Source organism: Corvus hawaiiensis, chromosome 12 (assembly GCF_020740725.1).
Source record: "Corvus hawaiiensis isolate bCorHaw1 chromosome 12, bCorHaw1.pri.cur, whole genome shotgun sequence".
Lineage (NCBI taxonomy): Eukaryota > Metazoa > Chordata > Aves > Passeriformes > Corvidae > Corvus > Corvus hawaiiensis.
The window spans coordinates 5051955-5072580 of record NC_063224.1 but is presented as its reverse complement, the minus strand read 5'-3'; the positions used below and the strand labels follow the sequence as shown (position 1 = coordinate 5072580).

The 20626-nt window shown below is 38.1% G+C and overlaps 1 protein-coding gene and 1 long non-coding RNA gene across 2 annotated transcripts in view; one reads left to right on the top strand and one right to left on the bottom strand.

Moving 5' to 3' along the window:
* The window catches only part of CDYL2 (chromodomain Y like 2), a 67000-nt gene extending 60761 nt beyond the window's left edge, over positions 1-6239 (top strand). The window contains exon 7 of the mRNA XM_048316567.1: positions 1716-6239. Coding sequence (XP_048172524.1) covers positions 1716-1874 — 159 coding nt within the window. The 3' untranslated portion in view covers positions 1875-6239. The remainder of the gene's footprint in view (positions 1-1715) is intronic.
* A 983-nt stretch (positions 6240-7222) lies between these two features.
* On the bottom strand, positions 7223-19771 carry LOC125332039. Its single transcript, XR_007206355.1, has 2 exons — positions 18759-19771; positions 7223-11455 (listed from the first exon to the last, which is right to left on the bottom strand). It is a non-coding gene; the product is annotated as an uncharacterized LOC125332039 (long non-coding RNA).
* Between the last annotated feature and the right edge of the window lie 855 nt (positions 19772-20626).

The window sequence follows — 20626 nt, the reverse complement described above, 5'->3', positions numbered from 1 at the left end:
CACAGTTCCTGCTGCTGCAGAATGTTCTACACAGCACCCCAGAAGGGTAGGATAGTGCCAGCTAAGCTCTGCTGTGAAGGAGAGGTGAGATCCAGACAAGAGGGATTTGAACACAGTCTGGTCACAGTGTATTATAACTTTCCTTTTGCGTACACAACAGTTGAAAGAAAATCCTTTCCTATCTTTACTTCCTAGGGGTTTTTCCCCTCAGGCAGATATACTCCTATTCTGGGCATATCCTTGTTTAAAAAACATGCAGTGAAGAAAGTGATACTGGCTGCAATAAAACTGCAGTAATTAAAGTGAAAATTGTTATCGTTTCTTGCTATATTTCCTATGCCTGAAACTGTCTCGGCATCCCTCAGTTTCATTTAAAAGATCTGCTGTAAAAGGAGGTAGAGACACAAGAGATTTTTAATTAAACAAAGTGTAGATTAGATCTCAGAGAAGACATTGAGAATGAAGCTCTCTGGAAATGTAGCAGAATTTTATTTGATGGTGCTGATATAACATGTATTATTTGAGTTGGGAAAACCTCTGGGCCTTACTGTGAAATCTTCCTTCCCTCACTGCTATTGGCTGCCCATGAAATTTTCTCAAGACCCTTTAGGAAAACTGGTGCTGACTTGTGGACAAAGATAAACCTCCAAAGACTTGTTCACAAACAAACCACAAAAAATACACAGGCCCCTTGATTTGCAATGAACACCATTTACTTGAGTTAAAGACAAATACTACTTTGCAATAGCAGTGTTGAAACCTGCAACAGGGAGGAACTGGGCTTAACATGAAGGTGTTGAGAAAGCTGAGTGAAAAGACTGCACCTCCCTTCCCACAGAGCACTGTATTAGTTATATTAAATCTTCTGTCCTCAGAAAATCAGTAATGTAGGAATTATTAATGGGTTTGCCTGACTAGTTGAGTTCCTTGTGAGATACATACTGGTGTTGTATATTTCAAAATTAATTTTAAAGGAATCAACCTCAATGTGTTTAAACATGGGTCTTGGAAAAATGAGCTGACTATGGGAGCAACCATGGACCTGCAGTTCATGCCTTGTAGAACTTGCTACAATTACTAAGGGCTTGAGATTGCACATTCTCTTGCAAAGATCTCTGGTGATTTGTTGTATCTGCCAAGTAAATCTAACTCCAGAACACAGTCAGAGGGTGCTTCTTTTGCTCAGCACCATTCTTTTATAAAATATTTCACTTTCATAAAAATGTAAGTAAATAGGCTTTAACAGGGTTTTGCAGTAAAGGCCCTTTCTTATTTTCTGTTTTGATAAGGAAATAATACATGAGGGAAAATTGTTAAAGATGATGGACATCCACATTTGGGTTTCCAACATGTCTAACCTTAAAGGCCCCCTTCCAGAAAACAGGTAGCCAGTATATTGTGCCTCACACATTTTCATTTCAATGTGAGGGAGGTCAGCTCCTTCTTGTGCTTCATGGCAGACCTTCAATTAATCTAAAGTACTTCAGAATCCCTCATTCTTTAAAAACCTGGCACTAACCCATCAACCTCAATTCTTAAAGATGCTGACTATCAGCAAGTGGAGTTGTGGCTATAAATCAATTGTAATTTCTGGGCCCAAAGAAGTTATTTAGATTGTAAAACAGAGTCAGTAGTCTAAAAATGCTGTTCACGCCATTATCCATAGCAATTTTCTCAGATTCAAAATAAAATACTGAGTCGTATTTTGACTTTAGGTATTGGAAGAGTCCAAATGTCTCGTGCGGAGCTTCCTGAAATCTGGACTTGAAGATGTGAACGAGAAAGAGTGTCAGATGTTAAAACAGCTGTGGAGTTCTTCCAAAGGACTGGATTCATTATTCAGCTACTTGCAAGACAAAATTTATGAAGTCTGATGTCTTGGCCTAACTTAAAGAGAGATTGCTCCAGTTGTGACCAGAGTCAGACATGACTGTGTTTGAGAAGCAGAGGCAATGCATCAGTGAGGAATTTGTGACAGTGATCCCAATGCCTGTGGCTGTGTGGATTTCCTTGTGAGCTACACAGCTGCTTGCAGCCGGTTTGATTTTGTGTAACCAAGACGTGGGCAGGAGTTCAGTGCACATAACCTGTGCAGAGGCTGCATCTTTCACATTGCTCATCCACATCCAACTCTACATTCCATGTGCTGAGAAGCACCACTGAGGCCCAGCAAGGCTCACCCACCTGTAAGGGTTTATTTTGTCTGTCCTTCTTAACTTATTCTTGCTGTTGCAGCACATCTGGGCTGACACAGAGGGCTCAGTCTAAAATCCGGGTCAGCGCGACCTTTCGTAGACCCAAAAACCATACATTAGAAATATGTTAATTATTTTTTCTAAGTTCTAACAGTTTAATGGAAAAATCTGATAATTTATATGTATAATATGTAAAGTTAGTTTACAAAAACAACTAGAATTTTTTTCTTTGTTGAATTTATTTAACTTATTTATTTTGTGTTCATATTCAGCTGTTTATTGATCACAGATCTTATTTTCATATTTCCCTTGAATGAATTAGTAGCATCACATGAGAATGCAAACACAATTTTAGCAGCAAACTGAGTAGAAAAATAAAGAATATACAGAAAACCCACAGAATGTTGTGGGCAGCAAACGAAACAGCCACGTGCATGCTCCTCTATGTGTGAAATTGTCCAAAAAATGTATGAAACAGATTCATTTGCCAGGGTTAAGAGAAAAAAAGTGGATTCTGACACAGTGAGTCCCCCTTAAGTCTCTCTTCACTTTCTGCCTTCTTGAGGAGCACTGAAGGGCTCGCCAACCAGATGCTTTATTTAAGTTTACTATATTCCTGTTAGCCGGATATCAGTAACAGGGTGAGTGGTGCCGTTCTGTGGCATCGTACTGTTTTTCAGGTTTAAACACCCCTTTTGGTCTGAAGTCTAAAAGCAAATCCTTATGAGCCTTAGTCTAGTTGCCTGATTCCTCAGGTGTGAGATAATTTCTGCTCTGGAGGCCTTTGGGTGTGGGCCAGCAGTTTATACAAGGTGCTAGGCATTGAACTAAGTGGGGGCAGAGGTTTTGTTTTGCTTTTCCCAGCTCTCCACATCTGGCCACCCCACCACCTGTTACAAGAACTTATGGCTATCCATAAAAGCAGTCCACAATAAACAAGAAAAATCCAATCTGCTCTTTTCGAATGTGATCCTAGTACTGTTCAGTGACACTGACTGACTTCTGAACACTGGATCTCTCTCAGTTCTTTCCTGCTATGGGCAGTTCATGTGGAAAGGACAGGAGCATGCTCTGAGACTTCACCTGCCATTATAGTACGCCCAAATTGAAACCTCTTGAAGCAGAAGCTTTGCACATTTGTTTGCTTTGTAATTTGTGCACTTGCTCTTCATCCTTGAGCTCAGTGACTTATTATGGTTTAAACCTCTGCAAATGAGGCTGCTCAGCTTTCTCCCTCTTAGTATTTCCATAAAGAGTTTCAACAAAGCCTTTGTAAAGTTAACGAACAGGTGATTACAGTAAACAGTAGCCTTCAACACATTCACGTAACATTTCATTTTCCACAAATAATTAGAAGTGCTGTTTTTATGCTCTAATTGTACCACTGAATTTTAAGGAAATCATTACCCTAAATGCAGAAGTTCTCATGGAAATTCTTCATTAAAAAGACAGAATCTGGCTTCTAATTAGCCGGTTTAAAATGTTTTTTAAAAAAAACTTATCAAAACCATTAGCTTATTTTAAAATGACTGAAAGAGAGCTCTTTCAATAACTATTTGAAGTGATGGATGCACCACTTGTTTTATACCAACACTTGCTTTTGTCTACAACCTGCCAGCAGTGCCGCAGGGTGCGCTGGATCAAGGTCTCGGGCCCCGGCATGGCAGGTGCACACGGAGTCACCTGGAAAAAGAGGGATCACCCAAGTGAAAACCACTCTCACACACACACACATTTGCACAATCAGGCCTCCAGCATATACCTTCAGAAAAAGAGAAAAAAGGCAATGGAAAGTACCACGATTCCTCAATTTCCTTTATTTCCTTTATTCCCGTCCAGAGAGCCATAAGTCCTAGTCATGTGTTAATAAGATATTAGAAGTTTATTTCAATACTATGCTTAGTTTTTGTAGATAAATATAGCAAGATTGCTCAGCAATGTGAAGGAATGCGTTCCGAATGAGATTTGCAAACAGAGAAGAATCTTACGTTGTTGGATCTTTTAAACTGCACCATTTCATCTGAATTTTCAGATATCTGTATCTTAGCATTTTTTATGACAAAGGAATGGTTGAAATACATTTTCTATAATTATTTTTCCATTAAAGCAAGCGCTAACCATAGTTAACATTTTTAATTATTCATATCTATACAGTTACAATCTAGTTTTCATGGAATCTATTTTCCCTTCAAAAAAGAATAATAACAATGTTGAAAGCTTCTTTTCCAGTATTTAAATATCAGAATCTGAATTTTCTCTTGTGTTTCTATCCTTACTAGGTATTCAGATATCTAGATGTACTGTACATATTAGTCTGGGTACCTTTACTAATATTCACAGTATTTAAGATTAAAAATGCAATTTGTTGTTTGAGTATGTTATTTTATTCTTGTGTAAATTGTTTTGTACAATCTTTAAAAATCTACAGTTTTGCATTTGTAGATATTAAAGGTAAGCAATTTATTTTGTGTTGTCCTGCATGTATATTTTTGCTGTAGATAAGTGTTGCTTAGTTTACTATTTCAGTACATTTCTGTTTAAATAAATAAGCTTACGAACTTTAATACAGTATATATTTTCAAAATATAAACTTTTATATTTCTGTGGTAGGTTAGGGTATGCGTTTTAGGCAATCTTTTTCACTACTATGAACTGTTCTTTTAATCTATAATATAATGGTTTTGTGCCAATAGTTTTTCATTAGAATGAAATGCTCTTTTAATGCTAGGGATGAACAGACAATTTTGGTTGGGGTTTCTTTTATTTTTGGTTTTGGGTTTTTTAATTATTTTGCCAGCCTTTACAGTTTTAAATATAATTTATAAATGTATTGCATTTGTGAATAAGCCTTACCATTAGGTACAAGAAATCTTTAAAGCTGCATAATTGCTTATGTAGCACTAAGGACTTCCCCAAATAATTGCTGTAAGAAAGTTAGCAAATCAGAGTACAGGGCCTTAAGTTTTTCTTGTGAAAAGGATAATACGGGTTGTTTCTTTTGAACAACATAGGTAGACTTGTCAGCATGGGCTTTGTTATATATAAACTGTGCATTTGTGCTCCCAACCATGGTAGTTTAATCTCAGGCTTTGTGTGGCTGGGTCTATAAAAGTCAAATCTGGCTAAAGCCAGCACTCTTTAGGAGACACTAAAGAAGTTTACATAAGAGACTTATAGACAATCTTATCATAGTACATTTGGGTACTTGGTATCCTCGATGTGTTATCTGTGTCTGCCCAATTAACCATATGTTTTAAGCCATATTAAATCTCTTTACTGCTATTTTAAATACTACACTGAAAGTCATTCACTAGCTTGGTTGCTCACAGACAGGATTTCGAATTTTAGTGAATAAAAATATTATGCCTTCCATAAAAACAAAGGACCAAAGAATTGCATTATTCTAACAAAGCATTAGTTCCTTTGCCAGTGAACTAGTTTGACATTTGTACCGAAGATCAAATAGTCTCTTTCTGCTTCAAACACTGCGTTCTCATCCATGTCAGGTGTAAGGGGGAAAAGATGTATCCACTGAGCTATTGGGAAAGGAGTGATGTTCAGCTGGGATGGCATGTCTATTGGTAAGGCTTATTACCAAACCTCTGAGATGAAGCAAAGAACCAAAAATTCACAAGTTATGTCAATGTAAATTTATTTTCAGAACTTGCACAAATAATTAATTGTAGAACTTTGCAAATTAGGCCCTTAAGTTATTTTGTCAGAATGCCATGGAACAGACTAAAACAGTTTCTAATATTTGTAATGATGAGTACATATTATAATATTATAAGGGTACAGGCACCCCTATATCACAGTGTTGTAAATATTTTCTGAAACTGGTACAGTACTGAGGGACTTGTATCTTCTGATATATCAAATATTGACTGTCTAGATCAAATTGTACACAATTTATTTGTTGATGGTCCTGTAACTAGTGTATGGACACATTTCTGGGTGCCTTAGAAGTTGTATTTTTCATGTGTGTTAATATGCAGTATTTATACATTGTGAGAAGCTGCTTTGAATAAAAACATTGAAACTTCATTTCAATGCAGTGATTTTCAGTTTTACATAATCAGAATGAACGTGATAAGTGGTAGCCATTATATATGATAATGCTATTCATGGGCTCCTGCCTTTCCAAAGAGACCAGGCACACAGTGGGCTTTTCAAAAGAGATTTTTTTTTTAAATGGCAAAACCCAGGGCACTAAGACACACTGCAATAAGAACTCTCTGAAATCAATTATGATCCATTTCAATTACCATTTCTTGATCAAATCATAGAAAACCACCAAGAACTGTCTCACAAACACACTTCTAGGACACCTTCTCCACTGTTATCGCTTCCACTATTTGCTATTGCACATCACCTAAAATATTCCTGCCCAGAGCCAGCTGTTGCATGCAGGATTTTGGCTCCACATGAGGGAACTGGATTTTGAAGTGGTGTTTTTCAGGAAGGCCAAGATTCAGCCCAGCCCCAGCCTGGTGCAGGAGAAGGTGGATCAGCCTGTGGTCCCCCCCCATGGCTCCAGACAACATTTCTGCCAGGGGCTCTTGTGTACCAGGGGATCCTTTGCCCATAGCATCCATGAATGCTGTTTCCAATCACATATCTCCCATGGTTAGAAGAGTAATTGTAAATTACTTCTGCCTGGGGCAGAAAAGGAAGGATATTTTTACAGAGAGCCAGGGTTAGCCAACCCAGCTATACAACAAGGTCTGAAAAAATTACCTACACTTCATTCAAAGGAAGCAATTATGTTCTAGCAATTATATTGGTTGGCTTTAAACTGACAGACACTGTTAGTAAAAACTGTGGTCAGCTATTTGGAGCAGAGGACTGAGAAATCTAGTCTTACTTCACTATCAACAAATCCAATTATTTATTACAGTGACTCTTGTCAGGAATTAACTTATTGTAGCTTCCACTGGACTGTGAGCAATGTGCACATGATGAACAGGGTGTCATAGCTTTCCTGTCTAACAGTTTTATTGATAAGTTTGGTTTAGTTTTGACACAGATTGTCAACATGGGAATTTTATTTTAAATAACTCATTTTTAAAAGAAAGCAAAAATTCTTTAAAATTAAAAACTTCATCCAAGTGTTTGGGGAGGGTTCAAGCTTTTTCAAATGTCAATCCTTTTTACAGCACATTAATATACAAATTAAATGGAAAAGGAACATGTTAAGTAGATATAAAGAATTAATTGCATGTTTTAAAAGAACAGGAAGGTATTAATCCCAATTAAGATATAAAAACAGGTCAAAGCTCTACATACACTAAGATGTACCACTTCTGATTTTGAATAACAGAAATAATATTGCATATGGCAAGAACAAGGAGAGGTTCTGAAAGCAAATGAAAGCATGTGGAAAAAAAGCAGACAATTTTAAACACTGGGGGATTTCAAAGCAAAACAATTGTCAGAAGTTGGACTAGGGGACAGTTTGCTTGCAAAGGAAAAAGTCAGGTTTGATTCTGGACATATTGACTTCAGGAATTCACCTCTCCTTGGGTGTCTTATTTGTCATGAAACCACCTCAGAAGAAAAATTTAATCAAACATAATGCATCTCTTCACAACTCTGACTTAACCTCAAAACCAATCTCCAGTCATAGCATGGCGAGTTTCAGATTACTAAGAAAGCCACACTAAAAACCCCCTGTAGAATTCAAACCATTTGAACTGTGTTAGCACCACTTTGCTTTAATTTATACTCTTTCCTTGGTTTCACAAATTTGCTCATTACAGATATATAATAAAAATAGAACTGTTAAAAACTTTGTTAAATTCCAATTATTAAGTCCATCTGGTGTTACTCAGTAATTTTCATCTGGAACAGTTAAGAGTACTATGGGAGAAAGAAGGCAATTTTCATTTTGAGAAAATGAAACCTTTAGTAACTTTAAAAATTCTATGTTAAACTCTATCACCTTTCCTTATCACTTCCTGACACTGGTGTCACTTGAACAAACCCCATGATTCTAAGTCAAGAGCCACCAGCATCAGTGGAGATCCTCCTCTTGACTTCGCCTGCTTCTAGATAAACCCAGTGGCTGACAGATACCACAGCAAACTCCTTCACAGTGATAGTACAGGAATATCTTGTAGCCATCTCTTCAAAAGATAAAGTGCTCTGATGAGAAACACATAATTAGCATTGGAGGAAGGGTTCCATTAGTTCAAAATTTAACAGCAGTGTCTATGAAGTCTTGTATAAATTTCAACGTTTACAGTGTTATTGCTGACTCCTGTTAGTAGAAAGTCATGCCGTGCTGTGTTTTAATGTTCCTCAACCCTTCAGTCACATTTATCAATTTGAATTCTGGATGACTGTATAACACATCTGTGAAACTGATTTTATACATTGGTCATACACAGAAATATATTGGTGAACAACTGTAAAGAGAAAAGTGAAAATGCTCTTTGCAACCAGGAGTCATGTTTGAAACGAGGGCTGTTGAACTGCTGCTGCTTCCTAAGATGTGAGATAAAAAGCTGCCATCTAACATTGGAGTTTCTAGAATGAAAAATGATTTAAACACTAAGCAGCAATCTTGACTTGTTAGAATTGAGTTAATTACTATCATCTAGAAATAAGTTATTCACAGTCATCCAGAAATGTGTTTCTGATGTGTCTGTAAATAAGTACTACGCTATCTATTACTCCAAAAAGATCAGCAATTTCCTACTGCTGTCCTTCCAGACGCCTGGTTTCTCCTTATGCTGCCCACGAGGCTCTGGGGTATTCACTTTCATTAAATGAATACAGGAATTCACATTAAACTCTTCCCATGCCTAATTATTCAAGATCTGCATTATTTTAGCCTCTTACTTGTTTATTTTGTATGCATCTGCGGCAACTTTGTCAGGGGCTCAGACTCTGGCAAACAATTCCCTTCAAATCTACTTTTTGCCCATTAGACTCAAAATGAGCACCAACTCCAAACTCCTGCTGGCTGCACTGCCGATGGATGCTCTTGCTCCAAGGGCAAAGGTCAGATTAGCAGCATCCTTCTGGTTGGACTGTGGGGTGCAGAGCTGGTGACTGCTTGACTCGAATCCTCCCTTCATTTCTGAGAGCAAGCCCCAGACATGGTGCTGATAACACCCACCCCATCCCCAGCACTGGGATGTGCCTGCCTTCATCAGACCAGAAAAACAGCACGTTTTATTCTTCATGTATTTACATGTAGCAGGATGAAGCAGACTTATTTTCCTGGATGCTAATGTGATGCCAGTTGGAAAGGAACAACCCAAAGCACATTAGACCTGGTAGGACTCATCTTCCATACATGGCTGTCTCTAGTTAGAACACAAAGACACTGTCTCCTTCTAAATGGCGCTTTTTAAATAAATGCTTTTCATCCAGAAAGATACTCAAATATCAAAACTGAGCTTTAAAGGAACAGTCTGCAATATGGCTGATTTGAAAGGCTAAAACTTTTCCCAACCATTTCAAGTATCAGAAAATCCAACAACTCTCCATTTGTGATTCAAGCACTTGGTAAACACACTCCACAACTGTACCATGGCTGTGTGCCAATGAAATGGTGAGTCAGCAGGCAGGGGAGGGAATCAAGTGTCAAGAATGCATTTAACCCTCACTCAGAGAACATTTTTCTTACCAAGAAAATGAAAGCACACCATAAAAATGCAAAAAATTACTGGAATTTTTTAACCACTAACACAGGCAACTCTCTCAATTTTCTTCCAACTTTACAGAATTTCTCAAATTTTAAATTAGGACAAACACTTAAGAAAATAGCAAACAGTAAACTGACAAGAATGAGGTTCATGAACGCATATCAGTGCAGTCCTAAAATCCTTACTCTTGACCAAAATCCCAGTGATAACCCTGGCAAGGCTGAGTGCCAAAGGGTTTCACGAGAGCATTAGAATTGATAATATTTAATACTTGCATAGATATAAAAAGGAGTACGTTTTCCTAATGAAAATACAGTTCAACTCATCTGTCCTATTCCCTAAGGAGTATCTGTGCACACTACTTTGCTACACAGTGTTCTTGTGAGTGGTTGATGAAATCAAAAGATGTCCTAAATAATTTTTAAATTTACCCCTCGTAAAAAGTTCCCCACTGAAGCATCACTGTGCATGATCACTCTAGGTACTCTATTCAGGATGGAAAAAGAGCATAAAAAGTGAGGATTAAAAAAAAAATTGGAAAGAGTACTCAATCTTCCACCTGAAGATTTGAATACTCATTTACAAGGTTGTTAAACACTGCCAAACCTGAATGACAGGATTTTATACCTATTTTCTTACTCACTCTTCACAGGTGTAAATAACCACATTGGACACCTGTGGAGGAGGGGAAAGCGGGAGGGGGGTGAGGCTCCACTTATTACCTTCAGAGTGTTAGTTAAGGGTAATTATAGACCATCTGTGAATTTACAACTTGCCTCCATTAGGGAACAGATACCGTTTCCAGTTAAAGGCTGAGGACAGCCAGCTTTGCTGTCATCATGCTGCTTGAGCCTACAAAAAGGAGTTTTTTTACACATCTGGCCCCACTGACCTCCATGGCCTGAGCCATCTCCTCCAGAAACTCAACTTACAGCCAGTATCATCTATTTACTGTTAGTCTGTCCTGCCCTGATTAGGCCTGGGCTGTGAAATGGCAGAGATAAGAATTAGTTTGTACAGACATCTAATATGTCCAGGGTGGAAATACAGTAAGCATCCCTTCACAGATCTATGAAGGTCTTTTCTCCCATCTAATGGCCCTAATAAAGCCTTAAGCCCAAAGTTTAGACAAAACCAACACCCATGGCATTAAGAGACAAGGCCTGACAAACCCTACCGGAGTGGTCAGAAAGACTTTCCCCCCCGTCCTTCAGCCCTGTCTTTCTGCCAGTTGTTAACAACTGCAGCAGGGGCTGCAGATTACACAGACACATCTGAGCCAAAGGAGATAAATTTGAGCTGACTGTGAGCTCAAATGGTTGACTAAAATCTAGGACAACTGAAACATGGCAATGTCCCACAGAAGAACACAGCAGCAGGAAGATTTTCTCTTCAAACACCACATTCCCCTCCATGATCTTACCAACTGGAAATACAGAACTATGACTAAATAATAACTTTATGAGGAACTGATGTCACTCACTGTGAAGGATTCTGTCATGGGTTGCACTTGGCCTACACAACTGTGAGAAGAGAACCAAGTCCTGCAGAAGTCCAGTTTTGAAAGCAAATTCCCCCTGCATGCATCTTCTCCATCTGAGATTCCTAAAGAAAGAGGAATGTAAAAGATTGGCAGTGTGCAGTATTAAGCTTGCAGTTTATGGAAGAAAATCACAACATATCTTTCTTGTATGCAGAAGGCTCTAAGTAATCTTCCATCATTATAGCAATACTAATTCCCAGAAATCCTGCAGAGCTCCAGAACTCCCTAGAGCACTGTTTTATATACCCAGCACCCCTCCATCAAAAATGATCTTTAAAAAACCAAATTCATTTAAAAATAGGAAATTCTTTATCTTTTCTCCCAAACCCAAACACCTTTTTGGTTTTCTGCGTGTACATCCCTGGGAAATGACAACATCTCCAGGTCATTCCATTCTACACTGCTTGGAACGTATGGAACACACCAGGAGAGTCAGAGACCAAAGGAAATGACACATGTAGTGACACTACAAGGCTAACACAATTGTTGATTTAGCAGCAGAGCTTGGTGGCTTGTTGTATGAAGGCTCTTCACCCAGACAAGAATGTGAATTATTGTTGAGAATTTTATTTGTATAATTATCATTTTTATGTAGAAAGCATTAGCAGATACTGTTTTAAATAATTTCAGATACTCAGCACTAAGTAAGTGGCTCACTTTCAAGAACCAACCAAGAAAAAACATTCCACAGAATGTCATATATTCCTTCAAAAGGCAAGTTACATTTCACTAGCATGGATGCTTAAGTGGAATAAGTCTCAGTATGGGGACTGTTTTCAGCAATAGTTGTTAATTAAGTAGTAAAGTACTAATAAAATGTTTAGGCAGGTTGCATTTAAATAGCAGTATAATGATACGTAATTACTAAAAAGGAGTGCCAAAACCATTCTGCAACAGACCACATTCAGTTTTCATGTACTGTGCAAATCCATTTGAAAACAGAAAGGATTCCAATGTCCACTGTACAGTGGCCAGGGCACAGGCAAGGTCTGAAACTTCCGCTCTCAGTCACAGAGGAGAACCTCTTACTTAAAATCACACTCTAAGATTCTCTCACAGAAGCTACAGAAATTAAAAGAAAATATTCTAAACACATACAGGAACAAATAAACATGCAGTAGCAGTGAGGCCAGCAGCTCTTGTGCAGGGTCATGATGAAAAACCACCAGGAAAACAAGCAAGAGCCTGTGAGGAAGGATAATACTCACAGACCTCACCACGGGGGACATAGCAGGAACCTGTCTGTGCAGGATGTATCTAAGGGTGCGGCATCCAACTCAAAAGTAAACTTGGTGGAAAATGTACCAAAATGTTCTGCTGCAGCAAGGTATGGGGAGATAAGTATAATTCTTCATGGGTAAGCAAAAAGTGCAGTAGGCAAAAGGAACTTGGCACAGCCAGGATGAACTTCAACCAAAAGAAAATGCAAATATTTAGAACTTAAAAATATGTCAATGAAGATAAAGGCTCAGTGGAAAAAACGCATATGGGTAAAGCTGAAATGCACAAAACTGCCACCATAGCAGAAACTACATAAAAATACTGTAGAGACAAAAGTTTATATTTTAGATATAATTTATACCATTATCTCTAGAAGATAAAAACCAGTAACACCAAGTACAGGGATATTCTGATTTTCTAACAACTCCTCTTGTGATGACAGTAGTTCTCAAGTTGTGGTATAAATGCAGTAAGTAGCTGACAGTCTAGTAGGTCCCAAAATTGCTTACAGAACCTTTATATTCTTTATAAATCTTTCTATTCCTCCATAATAGCCATTGGTGTATTTTAGACTAATTAATGACAGGCTGCCACAAACATGGCCCCCTGTTCCAGAAAAGGTCCTGTTTGTTCTTCAATCAAATCTAAGTAGCATTCTTATAATTACTATGGTGACAAATAGTTTATAAATATATATAATAATTTTGAAAATTTCAATTTTACTGTCTGAGAAGCTAAAGCTTGGCAGGCCCTTCCAATTTAAATTATTTTATGATTTTCAAACTAACACAGTACATCTCTACACCACTGAACCCCTCTGACTTCCCAAGGCCAGAGCTGCACTTGTGTTTAAGGTAACCCATAGACTGACATCATGGCAGCAATGGGGCTCCTTCCACATCAAAGACCAGGCATCTCCTTACGTGATTTTTTCAAAATTTGCATCAGTGGAAATTAGGCACCAAATCTACAATGCTGCTTTAAAAACCACTCTTTGTGTCTGCCCTGGCAAGATTTCAGTGTTTTGGCAAAGCCTTTGTTCACCTAGAACTGTGCCAATAATCCCTTTTAAAATACCAAAGTGCCTGCTGTTGTGAGCACTGCCTGACTCCAGGATGGCCAGTGAGAATGTGCTCAGTAATGAACCTTTCAGACAGTCAAATTCTTAACATGTTCATGTGCTTAAAAACATTCTTTCTTGATCACAAACCTTCATATCACCTTTCAAAAAACAGAGGTAGGCTGAGATACTGGATTTGCAGAGATTTGGATTATTTTTGCCTCTGTATTACTTGCAGACAATCTACAAAAACACTAAATCATTGGTCTGGTTTTTTTTTTTTAATTAAAGCAACTGACCACAGGTTATATGCATGAAAATAACTATCTCTTTAAAACAGGAGGAAGGTCTTGTTCATTTGACAAGAATGATTCATTTTCTAGAGATTCAAATCTTACAACTAGAAAAATAGGTCATCTTCAACTGATATAAAAAGAATTATAACCAAGCAAGTACAAAAAGCTAAACCCACATGCTTGGGGTGAGGTTCTCACCCTGTAAGTCAACTAATGCTCTAAAATGTTCTCATTTCTATTCTGAAAGACCTCCCAATTTTCCCTGTGTAAAATCTGTGCTTTGAACATTAAGAAAGATGACATTTATATTAAGGGAGTAAGATTTTCAGCAGGTTAATGTTCTACTTTGTGAACAGATTACCAAGAAAGAACCTTCCCTTGTTATAAAAGGCATTTCTGTTCTTTGGATTCAGAAAGCTGATTTCACCATGTAACTGAGTCATCAAGGAAACTGCTGAGCAGCACCAGCAAAGAAATAAAGATCAGGTTTCATCTACTGCTGCTCGATTCTGCACCTTTTTTTTGCTCAAACCCATTTGTACACAGCCACTTCAATCTCTTCAGAACTCCCCTTGTACAGCAGTTTGGTTTCCAGATATGATAATCCACAAAGTGACACTGACAAAGCAGAACAGGAACTTCATTCCCACCCTCCCAGGTAAGTGTCCTGACCCATAAATCCCAATGCTGTGTTTGCTCTCTCTTACCAATCTTCTAGAATTAAGAATTATAAAACTGAACGGACAGTGGGAAAATTCACTGGTTCTTACATGTGGCAGCAAGGTGATCAGTAACACCCAAATCCTTTTCCCCTTTTCTTTCCCAGTCTTTGATGATGGCATACATGGTGGTAAGGGACACACTTATGTGGTGGACTTGGCAATGTTAGGTTTGGTGTTACGGTCGGACTTGATAGTCTTAAAGGTCTTCTCCAACCTAAAATATTTTATGATTCTATTACAATAGAGATGAATAAACTCAGATTTGTCTCCATTGCCAAGATGCTGTGGTAACATAGACAAAGATGGTTCCTGTCCAAGGAGGAGGAAAATTCACCATCAGAAATGCGGTTATAAATACAGATACATGGAAATTTAATATTGACATTGCTGTACTAAAATCAGTAAGAGATTTTTCACCAACTTGAATGGATCAAGCTCAGAGATGGGAGCCAGCTTTGCTCATCAGCCTCTACCTAGCCTTTGCACAGTCTCATTTATTACAATCATCACATTAGAGGGAGGTCTTTAAGATCAATACAAAGGAGAAAGAGACACAGTAGGTTTGTATGAGATGTGAAAATGGGGTTTGCAGCTGGGGATCAAGAGACAGTAAGACAAAAGACAAGTAGGAAAAAGCACAGGTTAGCAGGTGATACAAATCATTACAACTCCAGGAGAACTGTGAAACATCTTCATGAATACAGGGCTTGGAAACTAACAGGGTAAAGCACAAGGAATGAAGAGGTTGAAAAAGGGGCTTTATTCCAAGAAAAGAGGATGGTTGAGTGCATTCTGTTATAAAGAGATTTAGGAGAAATAAAATGTTTCTCTCAAAATCAGGGCATGGAACTCAATGGATTTGTTGTCAGCCTGCACAGTGAAAGGCACTGGGTAAGAGGGCTTTCAGTGATTTGAAGGGAAGTAGCGACTCGCCTGAACATGAAGGACAGAGTAATGCATTTACATTTACTGATTTACACTGTATTTTGAAGTCTGAAGCAACAATTGTTAAAACAACCACAGAAGTTTAAATATTGAGTGTTCTCAGAGTACACAATTACATTAATAAGTAAACGAGCTGTTACTGGGTATCACATGATTGATTTTTGGGTTCATTGCTATGAACATTTGATTCAAAAAACATAAAGATACTTCCACTGATATCAAGACAAATGAATTGGGGGCTGCCAGCCAAAGAATGTATTTTATCTCAAGGGAAGGGTTGCTTACTCATCTCTAGTCAACAGCCCCTTTTAAACACACTGGAAGTAATTTTAAAACCCCAAGGAATGATGGAATTTAAATGATTTGTGAGGGTGGAGACTGAGAGGTTTTCCTACATGACCAGTTATTTACCAGAAAAATATCAGATGCTCTATTATCATATTTATGATAATTTTTTTCCCCAAATTAAACTCCAGCCAATACAGTTAGACTCACCACAGCAGATCAAATTTGCTCTCCCTTTCTTTGCAATGTAAATTTGTTGCAATCTGCTATTTACTTTTCTCATGGTCATATTTTTGAATAAATCAGTGCATTCAAATAATTCCAGTGAATAAGTTAATACTTCAAATGAAGTTAAAATAAATTCAAATGAATCAGCCAGCTTAGAGAGACAAAACAAGTAAGCAGGTTAAGGTGGTGGGCTTAGCTCTATGAAACCCAGGTTCAACCCTCTGCTCCAGCATGAGGTGCTCCACACATGTGGTGTGACATGTGAATTGCTTTTGGTATCAGTCTGCAAAATATTTAGGCACTTTTCACTGAAACCCCCTAAACCAGACTGAAGCAATGAAGAACCCTAGTCCATCATCAGTTTCACAGAGCCATCGAATGATTTCAGTTGGAAGGGTCCTTAAAGATCATCTCATTCAGACCCCCTGCCATGGGCAGAGACACCTTCCAGTACACCTGGTTGCTCCAGGCCCTATCCAACATTTCCAGGGATAGGGCAGACATAGCTTCTCTGGAAAACCTGTGCCAGTGCAGGCACAGTAAAGAATTTCTGAGTAAAGAATTTCTGAGTAAAGAATTTCATCCTATGATTCAGTCTAAACCTGCCCTTTCAGTTTAAAACCATTGCCCCTTGTCCTGTCACTATCTGCCCACATAAGAAGTCCCTCCCTCTCCTTTTTATAAGCCCCCTTTAAAGCACTGTAAGGCAACAAAGGAGGTCTCCCTGGAGCCTTCTCTTCTCCAGGATGAACAGCCCTAGCTCTCAGCCTGTCCCCATGGCAGATGTGCTCCACCCCTCTGAGTATCTTCATGCCCTCCTCTGGACACCTCTTACAGATCCACGTCTTTCTTGTGCTGTTTCCCCTTGTATTCAAATTATCACAAATTGTAACTCCAAAACTGTGATCAGCTGTTTAAGTCAAGAGAGAGACAGCAAAACCATAAGCTTTTTAAAAAAGCTCAGATATCAGAGGGGAATGGAGACATATTTTTGCTCTACACATGCACACCACTCTACACTTGAGTTAAATATCTCTTTCTGAGATACTAAGGTTCCTCTGAAAAATAAACATCACACAGATTAACCATCCATCCATCCATGAGATAAACTCAAATTTCCAGCTCCACAGTTAAGCAAATGCAAAATAAAGTGACTAAGAAATTAGTCACTGAACAAGTATATTTGTAAATAAATTATGTGTATTACATTAATGGTGTCTACAAATCTCTTTTGGAAAGGGCATAACTCTCTAAGGACTGAAATCAGTGATACAGCCCAGGCTAATTTCCATAGGTCAGGATGACAGTCTTGGACCCCCTACTGACATCCTAGGCATTTAACCTGCGCTGGATCAGCCCCTCAGCAGACAGCAAGCAGGTACTCTCTACAGGAAATCTACCAAGGATATAAGGAAACATTCAAAAGAAAATGAAGTCCCAAAAGTCCTTTACTATAAAGACAGACACTGTGGATGGGTGAACCTCAGCATTTAGCTCCAATACAATGCAGAGAGCTGCAAGGGAGTACATATTTCCATCTGGGCTCAGCTCCAATTTTATAATAATAACCTGGCTCTTTTTTGTAAACAGAATCAATATCCCGTTTAAAAGTATTCTCAGAAGAGCAGGAAATTAGAAAATATTAGTATGAAATTAATCAAACTTCTCTTCATGAAATATTGCTCATGTTAGTGAATAATTTTTTTTTTTTGTTTTTTCAGTGTATAGACACATGTACATTGAAAATGCTACCCTAAACATATGAGCTATGTGCCCATTTGAGATATACAAAGCTACATATTTCCTTCTTATTAAATCTGATTCCATGAACAGAGTGCAATTTCTACTTTCAGGGATTATGAATTATAAATATGATATAATTTTTCAGGATGAATCATAAATAATAAGTTTCTTTTTGCTCTTTGGTATTTCTCAGAAATATTGGACGTGCCTCTAAAAGTAGAAGGGGCAGGGAGAAGCCATGCAGGAAAGCTGAAATTTCCTAAAACATTTTATTTTATTACTGGCATACTAAATCTCCATTTCCCTGTCCCTGTCAGAAGACTTCAGAGACTCAGATGTCATCAGTTACATCATTGGAGGCATTCTATTCCGTGGCTTAAATTTTTACATAGCTAAGGAATTTCTAAGTTCTCCACAGTTTTTCTTTTCCAGAAGGGTAATAGCAGTTCCCAGTTTAGAAGAAATGTGTCCAAGGCAGAGAGAGGCCTCCCTGGGGAAAGAGCAATGAAAGCAGGGACAAGGACGAAGGCCACAAGAGTGAAAGGGGGTGAGGTTTGGAGGAACAAAATGTCCAAAAAATCAGAAGTGTGGTTTGGATTGTGAACCTGATGAATATTAAAAGTATTCATAAATTATTATTTGGTCTGAATGTGGATAAGAGGCATGGAGATAAGAGAGGAAAAGAAAGATTTTGCAATCTTTCTCAAAATCTAAAATCACAAAAAATCTTCTCTAGGATGAAAAAAAATCTTTGAAAATAAATTAGTTTATAAAGCAGGCTTACTGTGCAAGTCTAAATTTAACTGTAGCAGTCATTACCGAGCACACTTTAAAACATCACATCCAGAGAAGGTCAGTTACTTACTTCACCCAGGCTGTCATTCTAGATGTCAAAACTTTGCTTCCTTGCTGCATCAAGCTATTTTAACTTTTGAACTGAAGAGCTTCAGGGGCTTTGGCATTACCTATAAAGGAAGTTACACTTGAGTAGAACATACCTGAAAATATCAAGTGCATAAACCAAACACCATATTGAGAATTACTTGCAAGACTGGTGTTTTATTTACTAAGCCTTTTTCCTTTTGTGTCTGCACATTCACAAACTAACTTTTTATGATGTCTACTGGAACCCAGTGTGAGAGCTCACTGTGATGCCTTTGAAGCAATAAGTAAACATTTTTAACTGTGTGTGCACCAGGTTAGCTGGGAACTTCCCCTCTCCTGCCCTGCAGCCAAGATCAGCTGACTGTCCCTGAGTGTGGATTCCACAGGCTGAGTGGGAGAGAGACATGACAGTTCCCTGAATTACTCACTCATCCCAACATACACTTGGTCTTTTATTACAACCTACAGAATTCACTCACGGGAAAGAAAGTAAAGCTATTCACAGTCTTCAACATTTCTACCCTTCCACTTACATATTTCAACAACTTGCAATCATCCCTCTTCTCTCTGTTATCTTTAAAATGTTCAGGTACTCATACCACCAAAACTGGAGATACATGTCCTCAAAACTGGGCACGTGAATCTCTGAGTTCTAGTTTGCAGCTCCCAATTTATACACACAAGTAAAAATGTCCACAAATTAAAACATAATGACTACAGATGCTCAACTGTACATACCTGCACATTTAGCACAAGTAAAGGCAATTTGTTCTAGAAAAGGATAATACAAACTACACTCTCCATTGAATATACTGGAAATGAAACCACAGATCATGGCCAATGTTCTCTTCTATTGTGCTGTATCTCTCGTAAGTGTTTTAAAATAAACACTAAATTAATTGCTTAAAGTACTTTAAACATGCCTTTGGGATGCTCTGTGGACAACTGCAGAAAGTCACAAGTCCCAAAATATACTCAATACATTTGAAATATTAACTTCTGTTAAAATACAATTATTTTCTATTGTTACCTCTGTGAGAAAAAATTGCCAAAGGATATTTGTATAGAAAAATTCACTCTTCTGTGTCACTGATTAAGGCTCCAATACAGCTCCTCAATCAATGCAATACAATACCCACAGATACACTGTATTTTTTTCTACAGTCATAACCACAGTAAAACCTCTAAATCAGTAGAGAACTCGCTGATAAACACTAACATTCTAGGATGCCTTTTTATTCTTATGCACTGAGAGAAGTAGAGGGATATGAATACAGTCAAAGGTTAAACCAAACTGTCTTAATTTATACACAAATACAGGGTCAACATGGTAGCACGTTTTACATAATATAACATAACAACACATAACCACACTGACTAGGCAGGGAAAACTGAATTTTCACATCTTGAAACAAAAATCACACTTGTCTTTCACACTCTAAGCTAAGAGCACCTTTACTGAAGCAGTTAAATGTTCTTGCTCCAGGTACAAGGTATCATCTCCCAGAGCAAGCCTGTCTATTAAAGAGGTTTCATTGCAAAAAGTAGTAAGAGGTTACACAAAGTGACTGTGAGTGCATTTAGGAATGATACTCAACCTGATTATTTGCTTTATACTTTAAGTAAACAAATCATTAGACCTGAATAATAAAGCCTCTTGCACAATCCCATGTCTGGGAATTGCACAGCAGCAACTCAGTAAGCCACAGCTGAGCTACAGGAACACTCTGGCCTGGCAGCCCCAGCAAGGGAAAGCCCAGCACAGCAGCTCTTCTTTCAGTTCACAATGCCTTTGCTAGACTTTACACATCCATGCCAGTCATCTGTCTAGATGGAGGAGAACAGCAG